A 27,798-nucleotide genomic window follows, 5' to 3' on the forward strand; every position below is an offset into this window, starting at 1 on the left:
TTTACCCTAAACCAAATAAGAAAAAAGACAGCATCAGGCCTATTGTATGAGCAGGTGAAAGATTACAACAAACTAGATTGTTAGCAGGCCTGGCACAGATGACCTTATTAGAGTCAAATGAACAAAACACAGGCAGACTTACCAAATATAGTATCAATGATTACAGACTGGAAATAGGAACTGAGAAAACATACGGCCCATTGGAAACCCAAGAAGAATGGACGTGTAAACATTATGATAGAAGAGAAATTTAAAACAAGACACTCTTCGTACAAAATACAAAAGGCACAAGAAAGAGACAGAAATAGAAGAAAGTCACTAGAAAAGAAAAAAAAATGACCCACTAAGAAAATCCCTGTATGTGTCTGGGAGAACTGAAAGACATGGCAGGACATATGGGACAGAATGTGACAGCCTGAGCCACTGAAATAGAAATGGGCAGTAATATAAAAATCCAGCCTAGCCCTTGGATGTTCCATGACATCTGTCACAATGTGGGTGAGTTCACATTGCTTTGAGAACTTTAACTTTTACTTTAAAAGTGGGCTGAAAAGGGAAACAAGTGTTTGTGATGCCCAACCTCCATTTTTATTTTGTTTTATGTTTTGGTTTTTTATGGTGTCTGATTTTTTTTTTAAATCTCTTTGATCTTTCCCTTAGAAATACTAGGATCACCACTTTGGCTTTTCCTGATTTGATGGATGACCAGAGGACGTGAAGCTTTCCTGCCCTTTAGTTGTTGAAGGGATGGTAGTGTTAAACTGTTAACAAAGAGATCTTTTTACCAAACTGTTTGTCAGATGTTTGAGTTTAATTTGTGTTAAACAGAAACAGAACCCACCCTTCCCTCCAAAAAAGAGCTTTAAATAAACATTCTGACTAAAAATACTTTCCTATCTCAGTTGCACAGGTTTCCTTTCCTTTCCTGTGATGCTACATCCTACTAGTTTGCCCGTCATCTGTCGGGTCTTCCAGGAGAACATCGGAATTTCTAATGTAAAAAACTGCTGTAAAAACACCCCCCAAGAAGACTCTAAAACGAACAACAGCTACAACAAAAACCAAATAACCCCCAAAACAAAAAGACAACCCTTTCAGCCCTTCCTTATACATTATACAGAAACAAAAAAGGTCAAACTCAATTTTCTTTTCATTTTCTGGTTGCTCATCATTTTAACAGGTGTGGCAGAGCTCTGATCTTGCTCCTGTGGGTCCTGCGCTTCTAGGCGGTTTATACTAGCCTCAATGGCTCACTGTGACCTTCCACGTAGCCCTTCTCTCTCTAGGGCCAGGGTTACAGTCTACTGAGCCCTTTTCATCATAGGCTGCAAGGAGGTTGGTGAGGGAACTCCCACAGTCTCTGTTCAGCCTCCTGTCCTGACAGGGACCTGACTTCCCCTTCCAGGAGATGTTCCTGTAGTGGTGGGTTATGGGGAACCCGGGCCCGCCCTCTACTCCGGGTTCCAGCCCAGGGACCCTAATGGTAGCAGTTGTTGGCAGCCAACCTTTCACTGCCAGAGTTGCTACATTTCCCTGGGCCACTTCCCCACAGCTCTCCTGCTTCTCCCTTCTTCCCCCTTACCTTAGGGCTCTTTTAACGATGTTTTAGGGTGTCTTCAGTAACCAGCCCTTCAGCTGAGTGAGCCCTTTTTATAGTATCAGCAGGGCCTTAATTAGAGTCAGGTGGTCACATTAACTGAATGGCCTCACCTGACTCTTTACAGGTTAATTAGAGTCAGGTGTTCTCATTAGCCGGGAGCAGCCCCTGCTCTGGTCAGTCAGGGAACAGAAAACTGTTAATCCAGTGGCCAGTATATCTGCCTTCTGCTATACCCAACTGGCCTGGGTCTATCACATAGGGCAATCAACTTGCTCACATTTGGAAGGTGATACCCTCAAATTAGCTATGTGACCCATTGACCCTTTAAAAAGGTCTCATCAACTTTATATGTAGTTTGAGCAAGACCTGTGTTCTGGGAGAGGATAGAAGACCAGTTATGAAAGTAGCAATGGATTAGAGAGAGAATGATTAGTAGAGATTGGGATAAAGGTGCGTAAGGAGGGCAGAGAGAGAACATCGGAAGGGGAAAAAAGGTAAAATCAGAAAAGAAAAACATCTTAAGGAGAAGAACGTTTTAGAGGGAAAAGTTAAAGCTTGCGCACTTACAAAATTAACATTGAGGGTGAAAGAGATGAAAGAAAAGATACATGAAAATATAGAAGGAAATGTGAAGTCTGAGGGAGAAAGGGAAAGAAACTGGAAAAACACAACCGTAAGGCAAACACTAATTTCTTTTTATAGAAAATTAGCTTTATCCAACATCGTGATAAATTCACCTCCCAGGTACCTTGGTGCAACCCTATTAAGTTCAATGATTGAGAGCTGAATTTGGCTCTTTAAGTCTATGATTTAATGCTGTTTTGGCTGTTTCTCATGAAAGCAAATCTGAAACTATTCCTGACTTTGGACAGGAGGGGTACCCCCAGGCCTGACCCTGTTTTGATGCAAAAGTTAACTTCTCTTTCTCCTTAGCATTAACAGTTTGTAAACACAGATTTTAGAGTTGCCAACTCTACAGGATTGTCCTGGAGTCTCCAGGAATTAAAGATTAATCTTGATTATATCATGTGATGAAACCTCCAGGAATGTGTCCAACCAAAACTGGCAACCCTATTTTTTGCATTTAATTTCTGTGCTTTAAATGTTCACAAACTGATTATGATTTCCTTCCAATGTGTTCATTTTCCCCAAGTGTTCACTGAATAATTTGGACAAATAATTTTCAGCTTCTGGGTCATTCATGAACTTTTCACTTTGATTATTCACTATTTCTAGTTTGCAATTGGTCACATATTATTGTTTCTGTTCCATGATTGGGTGTCTGAAATATTTCATCAGGAGAATGATGAATGATAAATAAGGCACTTTTTAGTGCAAATTTGAAGATAAATAATTATGTTAAAATGCATGAAGCTTTTGGGATTTCCAAGGATTTTTGCAGATACCTAGTAATCTAACATTAATATTTTGTACAAATTGCTTGTGAAACAAAATTTTAATTCCTTGTAACTTGTGTGGTTTTTAAGGCAACAAGTTTTAAAGAAGCCTAAAGTAGGAGCCCAACTGTGATTGAAATTCAATTATTCACTATTATATATATATAACTGATTTTAATGTGCTATTATCCTCCCCAAGGACGACGACTCACCATCTTATGGCTTAGTCACTTATGAGTTTTTCTGCATGCAAAGTCAGTTTTTTCCTAGTGAGGAAAGTTTGTGTGTTTCCTACATGTCTGGTCTGAAAATGAATTAAGCTCAAACCTAAAAAAAACCCTCAATTAAAATTAACCTTTGGACTGAGACAAAACATAGGATGTTTCAGACTTAGAGGAGCAGGGGGTTGGACTAGATGACCTCCTGAGGTCCATTCCAACCCTGATATTCTATATTCTAATATTTGAAGCCATCATGCTGAAGTGAGAGCAGAGGCTTTACCTAGACTGATTGTGCTCTTTCCCATTCACAGCTGCTGCCATCACAGGACCAGATTGTTCATGGCCATTGTATGAATGGAGGAAGGTCTATAGAGTCTTTGCCTCTTTTACCCCCTTATGCCATGCCTATTTGCAGTTATTGCACTCTCTTGAGTTCAGCAACTGCTCCCTGATGTTGCCCCCTAATGGAGAAAACAAGGCCACTGCTGAAAAGGAGAACACCATTGCATCCAAAGAACTTGACAACAGGCATGTTTCCCCTGTGCTGCACAACTGAGCTCTGGGAGACATTGTGCCTCCTAGAGTTTCCTTTCAGCATGGTAGAGTCTGTACCACCTTCAAAGAGAGCTAGAGCCTAACAGCAGTGTTGTCAAATAAAGCATAAGTTAGGCTCCCAAGTGGCTTAAAAAATCATGAGGTTTTATAAATAAGAAATTTATTCTGATTCTTCGGGTGTTTGAGCCTTTCGGGTTCACATTTTCAAGTCTCTACAACTATGAGAAATGAAAACTTTTTTTAAAACGAAAGCTGAAATTCTTGTGTGTTCTCGGGACTCCAGGAGCTAAAGCTTTAAGGAAAACACCAAATTCATGAGATTTAAAATATAATTGCAAGAGATGGCAACACTTTTATGGACACAATCTACTCTGTAGTAAGCTGCAGCTTTCCCCACTCATAGGGAGATTTCCAACAGAACTCAAACTGCTCTGTTGCCCTGCATAAATAATAGTTTCCTCAACCTCCTATTTATCATGTTATTCCCCCTCCACCCCACACTAGGTTTACCACCTCTGAGCTACAAAAAACTGGGACATTTGGGATGATCTTGATCCCATAAAACTAGCCAGCTGGCAGGGTCTGGAGCACCCTTTTACAGATGTCCCAGAGCAGCTACCTCAAGAAAGGGAAGATCCTGGGAAATCCTGGACAGGTGGCTGCCCTACCCCACACAGGGCTGTCATAGGGTCTCACCCCCACTTTGAGCTTTTGGGTTCAAAGATGGGGACCCGCATGTATTCTCCCCCCACCCTAACCCTTAGGGTAGGTTTCCTTTTCGCTGCCACCACTCGATTGATTCGGTGAATCGAGACACCCCTCTGTTCCCCCCTCCTCCTTCCAGAGACTTTCCTGGGGAAGCACAGATCAAATCACAGAGGGAGAAAGATTCCTTTCACTTCCCTCTCCCTTCCCTGCTTTCTCTGCTTGGAGACAACCCTTGTCTCCACAGAGTGGCGCCTAGCTTCCTTCCCCTGAATCCACAGGTAAGGAACTTAACCAAGTCCTGAACCTAAAAGAGTTTATTAAAAGAATAAAAAAAAGAAAAAAAATACACAATCTCTATGAATCCAAGATAGACATTCATAGTGTCTAATCTTATTAATTCCTGGAGAAATTTCTCCCTTTTCCTCAGTACAAACAATACAGGCAAAATTACGAATAATCAATACAAACACACAGAATTGCAGACGCAGGATTCTTATATGAAATTACCCAGTACTTCTAATACTCACTAGCTTGAATAGAAGAAATTAGTTCAGAAAGATGAGCAGACTTGATTAAGCGTCTGGGCTGGTGTAGTTCCAGACGGCTAAGAACACAGAACAAAGAACACAGAGACCCAAGTTCCCCGCTCTCTGGGATTTTCAAATTCTCTTCCCTGATTGGTCCTTTGGTCAGGTGTTTCACCAGGTCTGTGTTAACCCTTTACAGGTAGAACTTAACCCTTAACTAACTACTTATGACAAGGGCTATAATAAAATCTCAATTGAAATGGGAGAAGCAAAGAACAGGCACAAGCTGGGAAGGGGCCTGGGGTGACATGGCTGGCTTTACATGACGATAAAGCAGTGGTTCTCAAACTTCTGTACTGGTAACCCCTTTTACACAGCAAACCTCTGAGGGTGACAACCCCTCATAAATTAAAGACACATTTTTTATATTTAACATTATTATAAATACTGGAGGCAAAGTGGGGATTCGCGGTGGCGACTGACAGCTCACGACCCCCACATAATAAACTTGTGACCCCCTGCGGGCTCACGATGCCCAGTTGGAAAACCCCTGCAATAAAGCATTGTGTTTGCTTGGGGAGGTGCATTCTTGTTAGAGAATAACCCAGAGGAGTAGAGGGAGGGAGGGGAATCTAGGGTGTGGAGGGTTTGAATCTTTTCTTTGTGTATCTGTGATTTGTCTCCTTTGGAACTGTGATTTTTGTTTTTTTGGTTTGAGGTTTTTATTTAATCAATATGTGCACTGAGAGATGTAGTGTAGTCAGCAGTCCCTTCCATGAACTGTGGTTGCCAGGCCAGGATTTAGGGAGACCCTGTGTTAACACTAAGCAATTCCTAGGTTCTGTTAGCAATTCTGGGCCAGAGAGGGCCACTGCTTCAAGACAGAATCCTCCTTATGCTCATCACACTCTCGTCCTGACTCTTCTCCATCGAAATGTGTCTGTGTCTAAGCTCTAAGGTGCCTGTCAGTGTTATCATACAATACTGAAACCTCACTTGTCTTTTAATCATGTCCCCCAACCTGCTTCTGCTCTATTCTATACAAGGCAATAGCATGGTTTGGAGACACTGTTAAAACACTGGGTCCCAATTACGCTATTGGATGGAAGCATGTTTTGAATGTGAGATGGAATATCTGCAGGGTTAGTGGGTCTCTACCTCCTGCCCCTACATGGCTCTTATTGCATTGCAGAGGGGCAGAGAGAGAGGGAGCACTGGTCTGCTGGATGACATGTGCTCTGCATCAGATGGCATTTGATTCCTTTTAGTTTGAGATTAAGTAAAGTTTAGCTTTCTAAAAGGACTGAATTATTTTTCTCTACTATGCATGTCAACTGGTGAGTGCCCCCCGGTTCCCTTAATTGTCACGTATCTCCTCCTGGAGGCATAGGCACCGACTTCCCCTCTTCCACACGGTGGGTGCTTGGCCCCCTGCCCTGCCCCTGGCTCCACCCCCTTCCCATCCCCATTCCACCCCCTTTCCCTAAGTCTCCGCCCCTGCCCTGCCTCTTGTCCGCTTCCTCCCCTAAGTGCGCGTGTCCCTGCTCCTCCCCTTCCCTCCTGGGAACCTGTTAGGTGGCGGGAAGCGCTGGGAGGGAGGGTGAGGAGCGGGGATGCGGCGCACGGGGGGGACAGAAGGAGGTGAGGAGGAGGGAGCTTGGCTGCTGGTGGGTGCAGAGCACCCACTAATTTTTCCCCATGGGTGCTCCAGCCCCAGAGCACCCATGGGGTCGGCACCTATGTCTGGAGGAGCTTCCTCAGGCTCCTCTATGTGTCACAGCCAGCCACACCAGGCTCCTCACCAGTGCTAAGAGTCTGGGTAACAGGCAAGAGGAAATGCAAATTCTCATTGATTAGAAGAAATTTGATATAATTGGCATTGCTGAAACCTGCTGGAATAATTCATGTGATTAAAGTATTAAAATCACTGCTTACAACTAGGGTTGCCAACTTTCTAATCGCACAAAACCAAACACCATAGCCCCACCCCTTCCCCAAGGCCACGCCCCCTGCACTGCCCCTTCCCCAAGGCCCTGCCCCCCGCTCACTACATTCCCTCTCCCTCGGTGGCTCGCTCTCCCCCACCCTCACTCACTTTCACTGGCCTGGGGCAGGGGGTTAGGGTGGGTGAGGGGGTGAGGGCTCTAACTGGGGATGCAGCCTCCACGGTGGAGCCAGAAATGAGGGGTTCAGGGTGCAGGAAGGCACTCCAGGCTGGGACAGGGGGTTTGGGTGCATGAGGGCTCCATCTGGGGTGCAGGCTCTGGGGTGGGGCCAGAGATGAGGGGTTTGGGGTGCAGGAGGGGGCTCCAGGCTATGGGGTGGGGCAGAGGGGTTCAGGGTGTGGGAGGTGGCTCTGGGCTGTGGCAAGGGGTTGGGGTGAAGTGGGGTGAGAGCTCCATCTGGGGGTGCAGGCTCTGGGGTCAGACCGGGGATGTAGGGTTTGGAGTGCAGGAGGGGGCCCTGGGTTTGGGGGGGGGCTCAGGGCTGGGGCAAGGAGTTGGGGCTCAGGGTTGGGGCGCAGGCTCACTTCTGGCAGCTCCCGGTCAGCAACGCAGTGGGGGGCTAAGGCAGGCTTCCTGCTTGTCCTGGCTCCCCGCTGCACCCCAGAAGTGGCCAACAGGTCTGGCTCCTAGGCAGAGGCACGGCAGGCTCTTGCCCACAGGTTCCCAGCCAATGGGAGTGCAGAGCTGGTGCTCGGGTGGCCCCCACCACCTAGGAACCAGACCTGCTGGCCCCCTCCAGGGCACAGCTTGGAGCCAGGACAGGTAGGGACTAGCCTGCCTTAGCACCGCAGCACTGCCGAGCAGACTTTTAACAGCCCAGTCGGCAGTGCTGACCGGAGCCACCAGGGTCCCTTTTCCACTGGGTGTTCTGGTCAAAAACCAGATACCTGGTCACCCTGGTTACAACTGTAGTGCATTGAAAACTGAATTGAAATTGTAAGCTATCACTTTAAATGCTCAGGGTTTTTCCTGGTCCTGCTTGTGGGCTAGGGAGCCTGTAGGGAAGTGTGTTGCCAATTTGTCACTCGGTTTAGTGACTTTGGTTTCCCTGGTGAAAAAATAAGTGTCAGAGTGACCAGTGACAAATCTAGTGACTTTCACTGCCAATTACAGTGACATTCAGCGAAAGAAGTCACCAATATGTAGAATCACAAAATCATTCAGAAGCAGCTCAATAGTGTTCATAAAATCCATTCCATGCTCTTCTTACTACACCTCTACCCCGCTATAACGCGACCCAATATAACACGAATTTGGATATAACGTCGTAAAGCAGCACTCAGGGAGGCAGGGCTGTGCGCTCCGGTGGATCAGCGTGTCTGGCTCCGACACGCTGCTCTGAGCGGCGCATTAAGGGTGCCGGGCTGGGGCTGAGGGGTTGGATAAGGGGCATAGGATCTTGGGGGCGCTCAGGGAACAGGGAGTGGGGGGGTTGGATGGTTTGGAGGTTCTGGGGGCAGGGCAGTCAGGGAACAGGGAAAGTGGGCATTGGATAGGGTGTGGGAGTCCTGGGGGTGATTAGGGACGGGGTGTCTCTGGCTTTGGAAGGGGCGGTCAGGGGACAAGGAGCAGAGGGGCTTAGATGAGGATGGGGTCTTGGGAGGGGTTGTTAGGGGCGGGGGGTCCCTGGAGGGGATAGTTAGGGGACAAGAAACGGGGGGAATTGGATGGGTCAGGGGTTCTGAGTGGTCAGTCGGGGGCGGGAAGTAGGTGGGGGGTCAGATGGGAGAGGGGCCAGGCATGTTTGCTGGCTATTAATAACGGAAATGCTAGAGGCCAAAGCGAATTTGATATAATGTGGTTTCACCTATGATGCGGTAAGATTTTTTAGCTCCCGAGGACCACATTATATTGCGGTAGAGGTGTACATTCTTTTGCACACCCAAGTCAATGTCATTACGTCTCAACTGAGCATGTCCTCAGAAAGAATCACATTCCAGGGCTTCTTGGGCTAAGATCACGATAATCTGAAGGTAAGGAAAAGTAGTTTGTGGAGGCTAATTAAATACTTTGCTAAAGCCAGACGCACTTTGGAGAGAGCAGCACATTAGCCAGGGCTTGTTTTTATCCATATGTGTTCTTTGTGATGCAGGGAAAGATGGCTAATGAAGCAGGCAGGGCGGGAGAGGCAAGTTAGCCAGTAAGGAGAGCTGCACAGATGGAAGGTGGGGTGGGATGAGACAGGGCCATGTGCCCCAATGGGGCAGGGGCACCATACCTCCAGGGATGAAGCCCTTACTACAGAATCAAAGGTGGAGCCAGCTTGATTTCGTCTCCCCTTTACTCCTCCCCCTGGCTTGGCCTGGGGTTAGCTGCTCACCTGTTTTCAGAAATCAAACCCTGGGGAGAAAGGGGTTCTTTTTTGACTCCGTGCAGCACCGAGCTCAGGTGAGGCAAATGTCCTCTTCCCCCTGGCTCTGGGCTCTCCCTTTCATTAACCCATTGGCTCAAATCCAGGCTGGCAAGAGCTGCAGTGTACAGAGCACCCTACCCAATAAGCAGAGGGCTGCAGTTTCCTTCTCAATGAGCAGAGGGCACCCTCCTGATGATGACAGCGTACTGTTGTAGTTGCTTCTGGTGTGCAACAGAATGTAGTAAGAAAAGCATGGAATGGATTTTATTAACACTAGTGAACTGCTTGTGAATGATTCTGTGACTATACTTGCCTGGGGGCACGTGTGTGTGTGTGTGTGTGTGTGTGTGTGTGTGTGTGTGTGTGTGTGTGTGTGTGTGTGTGTGTGTGTGTGTGTGTGTGTGTATTAGGGCTGCTGATTAATCGCAGTTAACTCATGTGATTAGCTCAAAAAATTAATCATGATTAATGAATCGTATTGTTAAACAATAGAATACCAATTGAAATTTATTAAATATTTTTGGATGTTTTCTTACATTTTCAAATATATTGATTTCTATTACAACACAGAATACAAAGTGTACAGTGCTCACTTTATATTATTGTTATTACAAATATTTGCACTGTAAAAATGATAAACAAAAGAAATAGTATTTTTCAGTTCACCTCATACAAGGACAGTAATGTAATCTCTTTGTCGTGAAAGGTTTTAGAGTGGTAGCCATGTTAGTCTGTATCAGCAAAAAGAATGAGGAGTACTCTGCATGCATCCGATGAAGTGGGTTTTAACCTATGAAAGCTTACGTCCAAATAAATGTATTAGTCTCTAAGGTGCCACAAGTACTCCTCATTCTTTTTGTCGTGAAAGTGCAACTTAAAAATGTAGATTTTTTTGTTATATAACTGCACTCAAAAACAAAACAATGTAAAACTTTAGAGTCTACAAGTTCACTCAGTCCTACTTCTTCTTTAGCCAATTGTTAAGACAAACAAGTTTGTTTACATTTATAGGAGATAATGCTGCCTGCTTCTTATGCCGACTACCAAAGTGCCATGCTGTTCTCACTTTCAGGTGACATTGTAAACAAGAAGCAGGCAGCATTATCTCCTGCAAATGTAAACAAACTTGTTTGTCTGAGCAACTGGCTGAACAAGGAGTAGGTCTGAATGGATTTATAGGCTTTAAAGTTTTACATTGTTTTATTTTTAATGCATTTTTTGTGCATAATACTATATTTGTAAGTTCAATTTTCATGATAAAGAGATTGCGCTACAGTCCTTGTATTAGGTGAATTGAAAAATACTATTTCTTTTGTTTTTGACAGTGCAAATATTTGCAATAAAATATAAGCATAAAGTGAACACTGTATGCTTTGTATTGTGTGCTGTAATTGAAATCAATATATTTGAAAATGTAGAAAACATCCAAAAATATGCAAATAAATGGTATTCTATTATTGTTTAACAGCATGATTAATCGAGATTAATTTTTTAATCACTTGACAGACCTGCTATATATATAATTCTCTGTTGAATTCTCTGGACATTTTTTTAATGACATTTTTTACTCCTTTTGAGTGCTCAAATAGCTACATCTAGTGACTTTTCAGGGTTTGTCTGGTGACTTCTTGGTATGTGGAGTTGGCAACACTGCGAAGAGCCAGTAAGGTGGGGTGAATTGTGCCTCCCTGCCTTAGGGAGCAGCCTGCTTTGTCTCTCTCAGTTATGTGGTTCTTTTGTGTTATTGTTCTGAATGTTAAGCAATAAAGTAGTGTTACTTTGCAACCCTCTGGCAAGAGTATTTTATGTTTCTATTTAACTTTGCTGTGTGCATGCCATGAACATAACAACCTGTTCAGGAAAGAGAGTAGGGGCTTGGCTACACTTACAAATTTGCAGCGCTGCAGCAGGGTGTGAAAACACACCCTCTGCAGCGCTGCAAATTGCGGTGCTACAAAGCGCCAGTGTGGTCAAAGCCCCAGCGCTGGGAGCGCGGCTCCCAGCGCTGTCCCTTATTCCCCACAGGGAGGTGGAGTACGGACAGCGCTGGGAGAGCTCTCTCCCAGCGCTGGCGCTTTGACTACACTTAGCGCTTCAAAGCGCTGCCGCGGCAGCGCTTTGAAGTGTAAGTGTAGCCAAAGCCTAGGTGAAAGAGACGAGGAGTGACACTCTACATTAAAGACACCATTACCTGTTTTAGAGATATTGATAAGTCAGAGGCACAGTATCTCGAATGTACAGGGATCAATATGCTAACAAGCAGGGGGTACTTTTGTAAATTATAGATAATTGTCTAACACAAAAGGTATTGCAACCAACACGAGGTAACTGTTTGGGGCCTCATTATGATGGATAAAGATGAATTACTCGCTGGACTGGAAGTTTTGTGGTTGCCATGGGGACCAGTGATCATGACCTGATTACATTCAAACTGGGCACTGATGCAATCACTGCTGGAATACTGTGTCCAGTTCTGGTGTCCACAATTCAACAAGAATGTTGGTAAATTGGTGAGGGTTCAGAGAAGAGCCACAAGAATGATTAAAGGATTAGAAAATCTGCCTTCTAGTGATAGAGTCAAGGAGCTCAGTCTTTTTAGCCTAACAAAGACAGACTGTCAAGGGGTGACTTGATTACAATCTATAACTTATATGGGGAACAAATATTTAATAAAGAACTCTTCAATCAAACAGAGAAAGGTATAACATGATCCAATGGCTGGAAGTTGAAGCTAGACAAATTCAGACTGGAAATAAGACGTACATTTGTAACAGTGAGTGTAATTAACCATTGGAACAATTTACCAAGGGTTGTGGTGGATTCTCCATCACTGACAGTTTTTAAATCAGGATTGGATTTTTTTAAAAAGATCTGCTCTAGGAATTATTTTGGGGCAGGGTAAAGGCGTTCACTCACTGCAAGTGCACCTCCTTTCGGATAGGTCTGGGAATGAGACTCGCCCTGTCCGGCACCCACTTTTGCTGGTTGCTCGGGCTGTGGCCCTTCTCTCTTTGTGATTCAGAATGCTCCATCTTCATGACTCAGCCATCTGTCCAGGTCAATATATAGTCCTCCTCTTCTGGAGTAACAAAGTCCACCATACACTATCTTAGACAGTCTTCCATTCCAAATCTCCACATCCGGTGCCACTTTCCCAGTGGCTGACTGGGAAACCCAGGCCCTCCCTCTACACTGGGTTCCCACCCTGGAACCAGCAGCCAAGCTCTGCCAGTTCCATTCCATGCTGCTGTTTCCTTGGGCTTCCTTCTTCCCCGCAACTTCTCTGGGTTGACCCTTCTTTCAGGGCTAGGATCCCAGGACTTATCCTCTCCCCTGAGTATCCTCCTCATCACCTCTTTGTTCCCAGAGAGTGACTGCGGACTCCCCTCTCTGCAGCCCTCTGCTGCTGTCAACTTCCTGCCTTTATACTAACCAGCCTGCTCCTGCCTAGTTGGGCTCCATTAAGCCTGGCTCTCCTTCCAGGTGCAGCCGAGTACCAGTACTGGCCTCTTAGGCCCACGTTAACCCTGTCAGCACTTGTGTGGGCTACACACCTCATCACAGGAAGTCCTATGACCTGTGTAACACAGGAGGTCGGACTAAATGATCACAATGATCCCTTCCAGCCTTAGAATCTATGAACCTATGAAAAATAGACAATCCCAACCAGTATATATATCTTTCTTGATTGTGATATATATAATTACACTTGCTGCCTTCATGAACAAAACTGATCGTGAGGAAAAATTTAGACAGAAAAATATGACTGAAAATTGGGAGCTTTTAAGAAGAGTTTTTTTAGCTGGCCAAAAAGACATGATTCCACAGTCAAGGAAGAGGACAACTTTGGCTAAAAGGTGGGTTCAGTGGTGAAGTGATGGCAGTATTTAGAAATAAAGGAACAATATATAACAAATGGTAAAAAGGGGAATTAGAGAGCAATCAGTATAAATTAGAAGCTATAAAGTGGAGAAAATGTGTAAGGAAAGATAAAGACATCAGGGAAAAATCCATGGCTGGCAGGGCTAAGGATAACAAGAAGGAGTTTTTAAAGTACATTAGGAACCAAAGAACTCCTAGAAACCTTAGAAATCAATCCATTACTATGCGGTGATGGTAAAAATGTTAATAAAGATGCAGAAATGGCAGAAGTGTTCAATAAATATTTCTATTTTGTATTTGAAAAGAAGCAAGATGATGGACTCGTAACACATGGGAATGATGAAGTACTTTCCAGGCCATTATTAATTAAGGAGGATGTTAAACATTTTTAAATCAACAGGCCCAGATAACTTGCACCCAAAAATCCAAAAAGAGTTGGCTGACAAGACCTCTGGCCTACTGATGTTCATCTTTAATACAGTTTGGAATATGGGGAAAATTTCAGAAGACTGGTTATGCCAATATTCAAAGAGGGCAAGCAAGATGACCCAAATAACTGCAGGTTGGGGAAAACTGATACAGGATTCAACTGATGAAGAATTAAAGGACAGGAATATAATTAAGGCCAGTCAACATCATATGATGGAAAATAAGTATTGTCAAACAAACCTCATTTAATTTTTTGATGAAATTGCAAGTTGTATTGATAAAGGTAACTGCATAGTAACTGCACAGTAAATGCAAGGTAACTGTAATATGCTTAGGGCGTGTCTACACAGGGAAAAACCCGGAATAGATATTGCACAATAGGTATTGCTGAATAGCTATTCCTCAATAGTTTGCTGTGTGAACACTCTTACTCTGCCTTTGTGTGGTTTAGCTTAATCCACTTTGGCAGTGGATAAACCTAAACCATAGACACTCTCAGGGCTTGGCTACATTGGAGAGTTGCAGCGCTGGTGGTGGCTTTACAGCGCTGCAACTCACTCACCGTCCACACTTGCAAGGCACATACAGCGCTGTATCTCCCTGGCTACAGCGCTGGTTGTACTCCACCTCGACCTGGGAAATAACGACTATAGCGCTGCTGATGCAGCGCTGCTCCTCCAGTGTGGCCACCAAAAGCGCTGTTATTGGCCTCCAGAGGTATTCGGAGGTATCCCAGAATGCCTGTTCAGCCACTCTGCTCATCAGTTCGAACTCTACTGCCCTGGCCTCAGGTGACCAAGTGTCAGACCCGCCCTTTAAATGCCCCGGGAACTTTAAAAATCCACTTCCTGTTTGCTCAGCCAGGTGTAGAGTGGAATCAGTGAATCCTTCCAGGTGACCATGGCTCCACGTGGCAAACGAGCCCCAGCATGGAGCAATGGCGAGTTGCTGGACCTCATCAGTGTTTGGGGGGAGGAAGCTGTGCAGTCCCAGCTGCGCTCCGGCCATAGGAATTACGATACCTATGGGCAGATATCAAGGGCCATGCTGGAAAGGGGCCATGACCGGGACACGCTGCAGTGCAGGGTTAAAGTGAAGGAGCTGCGGAGTGCCTATTGCAAAGCCCGCGAGGGAAACCGCCACTCCGGCGCTGCCCCCACGACCTGCCATTTTTACAAAGAGCTGGACGCGATACTTGGGGGTGACCCCACTTCCACTCCGAGGACCACGATGGACACTTCAGAGCGGGGGGAGGAGGAGGAGGAGGAGGAAAGCGAGAGTGAGGGTACTGGGGTGGGGGGAGACACCCCGGAGTCCCAGGAGGCATGCAGCCAGGAGCTCTTCTCAAGCCAGGAGGAAGGTAGCCAGTCGCAGCAGCCGGTACTTGGTGGAGGACAAGCAGAGGAGCGGGTTCCCGGTAAGCGGCTTTTATTTTCAGGACTGAAATTTTTCGGGAGAGGAGGGAGGGTTAGGGCTGCATGCAGGCATGCCTAGATGCAGAACAGCCCATTGATGTGGTCTATCACGTCGTGGTAATCGGCCTCTGTAATCTCTGCAAAAGTTTCAGCCAGAGCGTGGGCAATGTGCTTGCGCAGGTTTCTTGGGAGAGCCACTGTGGTCCTTGTCCCAGTCAGGCTAACGCGTCCGCGCCACTGTGCCGCGGGGGGTGGGGGGACCATTGCAAGACACAGGCAAGCTGCATAGGGGCCAGGGCGGAATCCGCATTGCAGTAGAAGACCCTCCCGTGCTTCCCAGGTGACTCGCAGCAGTGAAATATCTTCCAGGATAAACTCCTGTGGAAAAGGTTGGGAGACTGTTCAGTGTAGGTGCCCCCTGCAGCTGTTTGCTTTCCCCAACACACAGAAACCCCGAGGACAGTGCAGCCCTGAAATAATCAGTCCCCCTTACTCACCATTTATGCTATTGTGAAGACTGTTACCCTCCTTAACTGCGGGGGAATAACTATCTGGTATAAACAATGCTGCCTCTGTTAAGTGTTGCATTTTTGCCTTTACAGATGCAACCTTGAGATCTCGGCTGCCCGTGTTATCAACGACTGAGAGACTACAAAACCTCCGGAAGAAGTCGCGAAAAAGCAAACAAGATATGCTGCAAGCAGTTATGCAGCACTCTGTCACAGAGAATCAAAAAGTGCAGGACTGGAGGGAAAGGGAAAGCAGGATCCACCAGAGAAATGCAGCGGACAGGAAGAAAAGCACAAAGCAGCTGATAAGCATCCTGGAGCGCCAAGCAGACTCTATCCAGGTGCTCGTAGCCATGCAAGCGGAGCACTACCGCACCGCTCCCCCCCCCGCCACCCTTGTCCCAAAGCTCTTTCCCTTGTGTCCCCATGTCAGCTCAAAACCCCCTTCCCCAGCATCCAGGTTCTTACCACCACCACCAGCTGCCTCCAACACCTGTATGTTCACCAACCAGCCCTGAGAACTACGACCCTTACCCTCTGCACTCAACCCCCATCACCATGCAGTATAGCCATCCTGAAGTGCAACAGTCATTGCACAGCACTCCAGACAGGACATATTCAAACCTGTGACTCTACAGTTCCCCACCCCACCCCTCTGCCCTTTTAGGTTCCCAAAAACTAGTGTGTCTGTCTGTCTGTCAATAAAGTTATATTCTTTTCAATAAATGAATTCTTGGCTTTGAAAAGAGTCTTTATTATTGCAGAAAGTCAAAGATACCCTAGCCCAGGAAAGAAACAGGCACTGCAAATCAGCTTAGCAAACACAGATTCCTACTAACATTGTAACCACTGCACTTCACTCCCGTGCAAGGCACCAAACATTACTGTTGGTTTTCAGCCTCAAATTCCTCCCTCAAGGCATCCCTAATCCTTGCAGCCCTGTGCTGGGCCTCTCTAGTAGCCCTGCTCTCTGGCTGTGCAAATTCAGCATCCAGGCGTTGAACCTCAGAGGTCCATGCCTGACTGAATCTTTCACCCTTCCCTTCACAAATATTATGGAGGGTACAGCACGCGGATATAACCGCGGGGATGCTGCTTTCCCCCAAGTCCAGCTTCCCATACAGAGATTGCCAGTGCCCCTTTAAACGGCCAAAAGCACACTCCACAGTCATTCGGCACCGGCTCACCCTGTAGTTGAACCATTCCTTGCTACTGTCAAGGCTCCCCGTGTATGGTTTCATGAGCCACGGCATTAACGGGTAAGCGGGGTCTCCAAGGATCACAATGGGCATTTCGACATTCCCTAATGTGATCTTCCGGTCTGGGAAAAAAGTTCCGGCCTGCATCTTCCTGAACAGGCCAGTGTTCCGAAAGATGCGTGCATCATGCACCTTTCCGGGCCAGCCTGTGTTAATGTCAATGAAATGCCCACGGTGATCCACAAGCGCCTGGAGAACCATGGAGAAATACCCCTTCCGATTAACGTACTCAGATGCTAAGTGGGGTGGTGCCAGAATAGGAATATGCGTCCCATCTATCGCCCCTCCACAGTTAGGGAAACCCTTTTGGGCAAAGCCAGCCACAATGTCCTGCACATTCCCCAGAGTCACGGTTCTTCTTAGCAGGATGCGATTAATGGCCCTGCAAACCTGGATCAACACAATTCCAATAGTTGACTTTCTCACTCCAAACTGGTTCCCAACCGATCGGTAGCTATCTGGAGTTGGCAGCTTCTCCACCGGCAGGGCAGATCTCAATCTTGTGTCCTTATGCCACAGGGTGGGGGTGAGCTCAGCACACAGTCCCATGAAAGTGGCTTTTCTCATCCAAAAGTTCTGCAGCCTCTGCTCGTCATCCCAGACTTCCATGATGATGTGATCGGTGTTCCACGGTGCTGAGCATGTCTGTGAATGCCACAAGCAATTTCGTGTCGTACGCATTACGCGACTCGTTATCATCGTCGGACTCCTCACTGTCACTTTGGATCTTAAGGAATAGCTCAACTGCCAAACGTGATGTGCTGGCGAGACTCGTCAGCATACTCCTCAGCAGTTCGGGCTCCATTTCCCACAGAAATTGCGCTGCACAGAAACCGTTGAAATAGGCAAGATAGTGCCAAACGTGGATGGAAAAACAGGGATTGCTGGTATGTGAAGCGATGCATCACGGGGCGTTGGGACAGGAAGCAGAATGACCCGCCCCCTCCGCCCCCTTCCCACAACCCACGGTGCCAGAATGGGAAGAGGTGCTCTGTGGGATAGCTGCCCATAATGCACCACTCCCAACACCATTGCAAATGCTGCAAATGTGGCCACACTGCAGCGCTTTCCCTACACAGCTGTACGAAGACAGCTGTAACTCCCAGCGCTGCACACCTGCAAGTGTAGCCAAACCCTCAGTGTGTAATAAGAAGGTCCACACAGGAACTTAGTATGGAATAGCTATTGCACTTCAAATTCACACCTTTCTTTATTCTGCACTTAGACAAGGCTCCTAAACTTTTGTAAGGCATTTGATTTAATACCACAGAACATTTTGATTAAAAAATCAGCACTATACAATGTCAACAAAGCACGCGTTAAATGGATTAAGAACTAGCTAACTGACAGATCTCAAAAAGTAGTAGTCAATGGGGAATCATCATCAAATTGGCATGTGTTTTTAGTGGGGTTTTACAACATTGGTACTAGGCCCAGTACTTTTCAAAATTTTCATCGCTGATCTGGAAGTAAATATAAAATCATTGCTGATCAAATTTGCAGATGACACAATGATTAGCAGAGTGGTAAATGATGAGGGCAGGGCAGTTATACAGAGCAATCTGGATCACTTGGTAAACTGGGCCAATTTAAGCAATATGTGTTTTAATACAGCCAAATGCAAAATTATACATCTAGGAACAAGGAATGCTGGCCATATCTGCAGAATGGGGGACCATATCCTCAAAAGCAATGACTCTAAAAAGGATTTAGGGATCACAGTGGACAAGCAACTGAACATGATTCTAAATGTAAATTATAGATTCTAAATCAGTGGAAGTGACAACTGATCAATGGATTGTTTTTGCTGTGGGAAAAAAAGACATGCAATTCTTGGATGTATAAACAGGGAAGTAGTGAGTAGGAGTAGGAAGCAGAGATGGCATGGTATTTACCAGAAGTGGGTTTTACCTGATAAAATCATGGGGGAAACTAGTTAGTCCCAGTTTAAGGCATTTTCTATTTTAAAAACAGTTTCATTAATGCACACTACATTCCACTTAGTTTTAGTTACATATTCAAGTCATGGTGACATAAGGCAGTAGATTTGTAGATTTAGAGTTGTAGAAACAAAATGTAAATCTGCAGTGAGTGTAATACTAATATAAATAATTATAATCCTGAACATTGGAATGTCTGTATACATTCTGGTTCGGTATTTTCTCAAGGAAGTTGTACAGGTCATGACTCATTTCAGTTTTCAATATTATATAAACAGAATTCAAAAACATTTGATTATATGAAAATGACAATAATGCAGAGTTGCAGGCTTGAAGCATTAAGCAATCAGAAGCATGCAGAGTTACAAACTACTAGTCCAGGTCCACTTGGCCATGCAGCATCCTATAGCAGAAGACCAACTTTGTAGTGGATAGACCGTACCTATTCCTCAGTTTTGAATTGATGTATTCAAAGTTTGAAAAGATTCATTCTGTGCTTGCTGAACTTGCTGGCCACTGATGCCATTATTTTTTACAGTTTAACCTAGGTTTAAGCTAGTATTTACCCTCTCCTAAACTAGTTTTTCCCTGGAAATTGCCAACCCTGGTAGAGAGGTGGTTTTACCTCTGTACATGGCATTGGTGAGATAAGTACTGGAATACCTTATCCAGTTCTGGTGTCCACATTTTTTAAATTGGAGAGGCTGCAGAGAAGAGCCACAAATTTGAGAGCTGGAGAAAATGCCTTACAGTGATAGATTTAGCAGTGAGAGAGCTTATCAAAAAGAAGACTGAGTGGTGACTTGATTATGTTGATAACTACCTTCACATGAAAAAAATGCTGGGTACTGAAGGGCTCTTTAATCTAGAGACTGACAGAACAAGAACCAATGGCTGGAAGTTGAAGCCAGACAAACTCAAATTAGAAATAAGGCACAAAATTGTAATAGTGAGGGTGATTAACCACTGGAATAAACTACCAGTGGTGGGTTCTCCATCCCATATCAGTGCTGGATACCTGTCTAAAAGATATGCTTTAACCAAACACAAGTTATTGGGCTCAATACAGTGGATGAAACTGAATGGTCTGTTATATACAGAGGTCAGGCTAGATGATCTAATGGCCTGTTATGGCTTTAAGAGTTATGAATCTATGACACACACTCCTTCCTTTGCTCAACTCTGAAGCAGAACCCCTTAGAGCACTGTTTAAAGCAATGGAATCAAGAAATCCTGACTGGATGTTTTGTCCCGGCAGGGAATGAGGTGATTGCAGTGGACTGGAAGGGATTGAAAGATGTGGACCAGATCAATATGGACAGCACCAGCTCATTGCATGGCAGTAGCATCCACCGACCCTCCACTGAGGTGAGTGCCCATCCTATGCCCAAGGGGAGAAGATTGGAAAGTCTCAACCGCACTGAATACATATAAAAGGTCTGGGGTCACCAACCTCAACTGGGAAAGGCACAAAAGTTTTCCTTGCACTAGAGACTTTGGGGCATCAATTTTCAGAAGTGAAAGCTTTGATTTTCAGTTCCTAGAGTAGAACATGAAAAATAGCTCAGTGTGAGTCTGAAAACCATTTCAGTCTGAATTGCTTGAGTGCTGGCTTAGATGGGAGGCCCTGGCATAGAACAGATCTACATTGTTGTGGGGAAACAAAAGAGCATTTTAGTCTCTCATTGCATTTTTTAGGGGGTATTCACGGTTAACTGCTGTTAAATTATTGGACAGTATCTCCTGTGCTGATTCATTTCTTGTTTTGAATGATGCAGCTTCTGTAACTTAACACATGAATTTTCTTTATTGTAATGTCCAGTGCATGCAATCACAAGACCTTTCACATTAAACAAAAAGATCAAGGCTCTTTTTATTCAATAGCCATGCCATGTTAATTTACAAAGCACATACAATTTTACACATTACAAAATAACAATATATAAGAATTGCATCTTGATTCAGCATTTCTTCAACTGTGGAGTGTAACTCCCAGAAACTCCTGTTTTAGGGAGTTGTGCCACAAACAGGAGATAAGTAACTCAAGGAGATCCTCAATGAACTAGCACTATAGGGGCAGAAGGGGACACTTGGAACTCGTTTGCAGAAGGAAGATTGGCTTTGTGTGGATGTATTTAATCATTTCAGGAGTGAATGGCTTTGTAGCCTGTTATAGAACCATTTTCGACTGAAATATTCATTTTCTAGCTCACCTTTGAGTGAGTCCGAGGGCAGTGCGGTTCCCACAGAGGGTTATGCACTTGTTACTGCCCTGAAATAAGAACCTGACAAATTCATCCTCTTTGAAAATATCTGACATTGCCAGTGCACAATGTTCAGCAAAAGAAGGCAGTGTGAATGCAGGGAGTTCCTATCAGAGGGTTATATATTGTCTGTCTCTCTCTCTTTTTCCCTCTCTGTTTCTTTGTATATTTCCAATCCCTTATGTCATTAACCATGGCCGCATACATACAGACACCACAGTGATCAGGAGGGAATGAAGCCGGGACCTTCAGAACCAAAAGCACAAGACCATACCACTTGAGCTAAAGGAGTAACTCCTTTATCTGTGAGTAAGTAGCAGGCTGTTATAATCATTAGGACCAGCCACTAGAGAAATACATGGTCGCACACACTACACCCATGTGTTATATTAACATGTTCTCTTTCTTCTCTTCCATAGCAAACCCGGACAGATTTCTCCTGGGATGGTATTAATGTGAGTATAAACCTTGAAGCCCTCCTCCCTTCATGAGAGGCAGCAAAGGAGCATTTGCACAGCTGATGAGGATGTTCACGTTTCCACCTGGTGGAAGCCCAGGTTTAACAGAATGTGTCTAACTCTGTCACTGTGAATAGTGAACACAATTATGGAGATATCTCTGGGGGCCCAGAGTGCCACTGGAATTCTGGGCATCATTATGGGGCCTCTGGCTGTTGATAGACCTTGCAGTAATATTTGGGGGAGTATCTGTGTGCTGGTGGATTTGGGTTGTCTCCAGGTCCCCTGTTGTTTTGCTAGTGAAGATAGCTATGGGATCTGTAGGTGCCATTGGATCTTGAGCTGTCGCTAGCCATTTTTGGGTGACTATGTGTGATCTCTGAGGCTGCTAGATTATTCTGGGGTTTCTGGGTATGGCTGGATTATTGAGGTATATCTGTGGCATATCTGGTTATTAATACTCTTGGTCAGGGCATAATATCACCTTCAGAGGTTAGGAAGAAATTTATCCTTATGGGACAGTGTTATACAATGAGGTGTTTGGGGTTTTATGCTTCTCTCTGGAGTATTCAGCACTGACCACTGTTGTCAACAGGGAGGAAAAAAAACCAAGCAAAGGCAAAGATTAAAAACAAGGCTTTTTCCATGCACTGTAAGAAAAGAGAAAAGATACAAACCATTGCTCCTACTTCTCCCCCTTTTTGCAGGTCATCTTTAAGCTGCAGTGACCGTATTTGTGTTCGTTTTCTCTGCTCGCTAGTGCAATATCAGTGCAGGGGAAAGTTTCCTGGTGCTGAAGCCATTTGTATTGGTTCCCCCAAAAGTATTTCTAGCACTGGCAGCTCGCAAGATGTGGACTCTGAAGTTCATGTCATGTGATTATTGGGACTGCTCAGCAATGGAGCAACCCACACCCCAAAGGTGCAAGCAGTGCAGTAGGGTTGCCAACTTTCTAATGGCACAAAACCAAACACTCTTGCCCTATCCCCTACCCCACCCCTTCCCCAAGGCACTGCCCCTTCTCCAAGGCCCCACCCCCATTCACTCCATCCTCCCTCCCTCCATTGCTCGTTTTCCCCCACCATCACTCACTTTCATTGGGCTGGGGCATGGGGTTGGGGTGCAGGAGGGAGTGAGGACTCTGGCTGGGGGTGCAGATGAGGGGCTTGGGGTGCAGGAAGGGGCTCTGGGCTGGAGCCATGAGGTTCTGAGTGCAGGAGTGGGCTCAGGACTGGGGCAGGGGGTTGGGGTGCAAGGGAGGGTGTGGGCTTCAGGAGGGAGTTTGCATGCGGGAGGGGGCTCAGGGCTGGGACAGGGGGTTGGGGTGCAGGAAGAGGTGTGGGGTGTGGGATCTGGGAGGGGGCTCGGGCTGGGGCAGGGGGTTGGGATGCAGGCTCTGGGAGGGAGTTAGGGTGTGGGAGGGGGTTCCGACCTGAGAGAGGGAGTTTTGGGTGTGGTTTCTGGGAGGGGGTTAGGGTGTGGGAGGGAGTTCTGACCTGGGGCAGAGGGTTCGGGGTGCAGGCTCCAGCCGGGTAGTGCTTACCACAGGCAGCTCCCTGCGGTCAGTGGTGCATTGTGGCTAAGGCAGGCTCCCTGCCTGCCCTGGCTCCATGCTGCTCCCAGAAGCAGCTGGCATGTCCAGCCCAGCTCCTAGGTGGAGGGGCAGCCAGGTAGCTCCATGCCAGCAGGTGCCACCCCCATGGATCCCATTGACTGCAGTTTCTGGCCCATGGGAGATGTGGAGGCAGAGCTCAGGGCAGGGGCAGTGCGCAGAGCTTTCCTGATCGCCCCTGTGCCTAGGAGCCGCAGGTTCATTCCGGCCGCTTCCCGGAGCAGCATGGAGCCAGAGCAGGCAGGGAGCCTGCCAGGGCCATCCTTAGGATTTATGGGGTCCTATGCAGTATTATTAAACTGGTGCACCTATGCCCAACGGCAGCCCGGGCTCACGTGTATTTTAGATAAGGGGGGTCTTTTGAAGGATTTATTTAAAAAACCATATGTCTGAAGATCCAAGCATTTAAGGCTAAAGATGAATACTCAGATTGTGCATCTAAAAATCTATGCAAGGATTTTTTAGAGATGTGATTTTATAATCTTCAGCAACACACTAATGAAATATTTTTAAAGCAAAATTTAAACTAAGGTCCTGTAGACTAACATGTTCTGAGTAAATATACAGTCATGCACAACTGTTTTTGTCAGTAAATTCAGAAACTGACGGTATATACATGGAGGTTGGCAAATGCCTGTTAAATGACTTCATTACCCCTTGAATGGCTCTTTAACAGTTTCAGTGTTGTGCTAATAGGTCTGGCAGGCTGGGAGGCCTTTTCACTTTTAAGGAAGACTCTCCCCTCTGAAGGAAGACTCACCAGGCTGCAGCAACCAGCTGTGGTGGGAGCCTGCAGGAAGGGTCAGAACAGGGATAGGAAGAGGCAGGAGGGTGGACACTAAGACCCAGGGGTGCTCCAAATTTCCGGGTGCCCTACACAGCCACCTATGCTGCTATTGCCTAAGGACAGCCCTGGAGCCTGCCTTAGCCCCACGGCACCACTGACTGGACTTTTAATGGCCCAGTCAGTGGTGGTGACCAGAGCTGAAGGGTCCCTTTTCGACTGGGCGTTCCAGCTGAAAACTGGACGCCTGGCAATCCTAGCGCCAGGTACGCTGTGACTCCAAGGCTAGCACTATAAGTACTTCAGCAACTGGGTCTTGTAGGCTTAGCCCTGATGGGTCCCGCTAACCGCTCAGACACATGGCCAAGGGAAAAGATATTTTCCTAGGGCTGGCAGGAAGGGGAAAGATGACAGATACCCTAGTTACAGAGGATTAAACAGTTGCAGTTCAAAGAAAGCAAGAGTAGTTCCTGTTTGGGTCCACGGGAAAGGCCTATAGAGAGTCAGGACTCTTCAGGCCTAGTGCCTGGGATGTCCTCTCCAGCCCAGTCTCTATTCACGCAAACAGGAGTTTGCATGTTTCCAGGACAGGCTCAGTTAGTGTCTCACTGGGGCCCCTCTGTACTGGCTCCCTGTCCAGCCGCTGCTGCTCCCCCATAAACTCTGCACAGCCCTGCCCCCAGCTGTGATGCCGGGCAGTCACAGCCCGATCCACACACAGCTCTGCTACTGTTCCCTCCTCCAGCTTCTCTCCAGCGCCCCGCTGCCACCATGTGGCCACTGCTTCAGCTCCCCTTCCCACAACCCCCACTCCTCCTCAGCTGAGCCCAGCCACCTCCTGGTTCAGGGCCTTTCCCCATACATGGCCACTAGCCCGGGAAAAGGGAATGTACAATGTGGAGAGAGCTGAGGGGAGCTGTAGTTTCCTGCTTTGCAGATCCATCGCATAATTGTATTCTCTGCCCTTCACAGGTCTGTTCATACTTATATGATTGTCCACAGCTAGGGGGGAGGGGGTGTTTTGCAAAAGAGAGTACATGTTTTCTTGTTGGTCAGCTGAAATAAATCGATACTCAAGGGGAAAAATATACAAGTGAAACCAGGTACTACATGTAGGTTTTGCCACAACTGTCAAGGGATAAGGAACCCCCCCCCCCCTCTCTCTCTCTCTCTCTCACACACACACACACACACCATTGAATCCCTACATTGGTTTTCCATTGTCCATCACACTTTTTATCAATACCCTACACAACTCTACTCTGGCCTAAATCTTTGACCTTAGAATCATAGAATCATAGAATCTCAGGGTTGGAAGGGACCTCAGGAGGTCATCTAGTCCAACCCCCTGCTCAAAGCAGGACCAAGCCCAACTAAATCATCCCAGCCAGGGCTTTGTCAAGCCTGACCTTAAAAACCTCTAAGGAAGGAGATTCCACCACCTCCCTAGGTAACCCATTCCAGTTCTTCACCACTCTACTAGTGAAAAAGTTTTTCCTAATATCCAACCTAAACCTCCCCCTCTGCAACTTGAGACCATTACTCCTTGTTCTGTCATCTTCTACCACTGAGAACAGTCTAGATCCATCCTCTTTGGAACCCCCTTTCAGGTAGTTGAAAGCAGCTATCAAATCCCCCCTCATTCTTCTCTTCTGCAGACTAAACAATCCCAGTTCCCTCAGCCTCTCCTCATAAGTCATGTGCTCCAGCCCCCTAATCATTTTTGTTGCCCTCCGCTGGACTCTCTCCAATTTATCCACATCCTTCTTGTAGTGTGGGGCCCAAAACTGGACACAGTACTCCAAATGAGGCCTCACCAGTGCTGAGTAGAGGGGAATGATCACATCCCTCGATCTGCTGGAAATGCCTCTACTTATACAACCCAAAATGCCATTAGCCTTCTTGGCAACAAGGGCACACTGTTGACTCATATTCAGCTTTTCATCCACCGTAACCCCTAGGTCCTTTTCTGCAGAACTGCTGCCCAGCCATTTGGTCCCTAGTCTGTAGCAGTGCATGGGATTCTTCCGTCCTAAGTGCAGGACTCTGCACTTGTCCTTGTTGAACCTCATCATATTTCTTTTGGCCCAATGCTCTAATTTGTCTAGGTCCCTCTGTATCCTATCCCTACCCTCCAGCGTATCAACCACTCCTCCCAGTTTAGTGTCATCTGCAAACTTGCTAAGGGTGCAGTCCACACCATCCTCCAGATCGTTAATGAAGATATTGAACAAAACCGGCCCCAGCACCGACCCTTGGGGCACTTCACTTGATCCCGGCTGCCAACTAGACATGGAACCATTGATCACTACCCGTTGAGCCCGACCATCTAGCCAGTTTTCTATCCACCTTACCGTCCATTCATCCAGCCCAGACTTCTTTAACTTGCTGGCAAGAATACTGTGGGAGACTGTATCAAAAGCTTTGCTAAAGTCCAGAAATAGTACATCCACTGCTTTCCCCTCATCCACAGAGCCGGTTATCTCGTCATAGAAGGCAATTAGGTTAGTCAGGCATGACTTGCCCTTGGTGAATCCATGCTGACTGTTCCTGATCACTTTCCCCTCCTTTAAGTGGTTCAGGATTGATTCCTTGAGGACCTGTTCCATGATTTTTCCAGGGACTGAGGTGAGACTGACTGGCCTGTAGTTCCCTGGATCTTCCTTCTTCCCTTTTTTAAAGATGGGCACTACATTAGCTTTTTTCCAGTCATCCGGGACCTCCCCCGATCGCCATGATTTTTCAAAGATAATGGCCAATGGCTCTGCAATCTCATCGGCCAACTCCTTTAGCACCCTCGGATGCAGCGCATCCGGCCCCATGGACTTGTGCTCGTCCAGCTTTCCTAAATAGCCCCGAACTACTTCTTTCTCCACAGAGAGCTGGTCACCTCCTCCCCATACCGTGCTGCAGAGTGCAACTGTCTGGGAGCTGACCTTGTCTGTGAAGACAGAGGCAAAAAAAGCATTGAGTACACTAGCTTTCTCCACATCCTCTGTCACTAGGTTCCCTCCCTCATTCAGCAAGGGGCCCACACTTTCCTTGACTTTCTTCCTGTTGCTAACATACCTAAAGAAACCCTTCTTGTTACTCCTAACATCTCCGGCTAGCTGCAACTCCAAGTGTGATTTGGCCTTCCTGATTTCACACCTGCATGCCTGAGCAATACTTTTATACTCCTCCCTGGTTATTTGTCCAATCTTCCACTTCTTGTAAGCTGTTCTTTTGTGTTTAAGATGAGCAAGGATTTCACTGTTAAGCCAAGCTGGTCGCCTGCCATATTTACTTTTCTTCCTACACATCGGGATGGTTTGTTCCTGCAACCTCAATAAGGTTTCTTTGAAATACAGCCAGCTTTCCTCGACTCCTTTCCCCGTCATGTTATTCTCCCAGGGGACCTTGCCCATCAGTTCTCTTGAATCTTATCGCATTGCCCTCTATTCCACCAGCGACAATCAGCCTTGAAATCATATTCATCTCCTTTGTCCACTTCCATCTTTGACCTTTCCCACTCCACCCCATGCATGGAATGCTTTCCTTGACCTCATCCCTATTCTTCAGGCCGCCTCCTCTGCACATTCAGGTCCTTAATGAAGACTCATCTCTACCACAAGCCCCAGAAGAACTGTACCAACAATAACTCTGTGTGTCTCACCATGTACAGTACATGGAGCTGGTCTCCAGGGGTAAATACATGTATCAGATGGCTTAAACTATTTTGTGCTTCCCTATCTTTCAGCCCTCATTGTGCCCACTCCCTTGGGACTCCTTCCAGCACTCTGTTCTCACTCAATCACCATTTTTCAAAATCAGCCAGCCACAGAGATGTTTCCTTCCCACAAGTATGAATTTCTCCCCCTAATTGCACCTGCCTGAGAT

At 46.3% G+C, this 27,798-nt stretch overlaps 1 protein-coding gene across 2 annotated transcripts in view; it reads left to right on the forward strand.

Annotated features, from left to right (window-relative positions):
* FAM131B (family with sequence similarity 131 member B) overlaps nucleotides 1-27,798 on the forward strand; it is a 59,876-nt gene that overhangs the window by 24,668 nt on the left and 7,410 nt on the right. For both annotated transcript variants that reach the window (XM_044982718.1, XM_044982729.1), the window contains exons 2-3: nucleotides 20,060-20,169; nucleotides 21,485-21,520. In XM_044982718.1, coding sequence (XP_044838653.1) covers nucleotides 20,060-20,169; nucleotides 21,485-21,520 — 146 coding nt within the window. The remainder of the gene's footprint in view (nucleotides 1-20,059; nucleotides 20,170-21,484; nucleotides 21,521-27,798) is intronic.

Source organism: Mauremys mutica, chromosome 1 (genome assembly GCF_020497125.1).
Source record: "Mauremys mutica isolate MM-2020 ecotype Southern chromosome 1, ASM2049712v1, whole genome shotgun sequence".
NCBI lineage: Eukaryota > Metazoa > Chordata > Testudines > Geoemydidae > Mauremys > Mauremys mutica.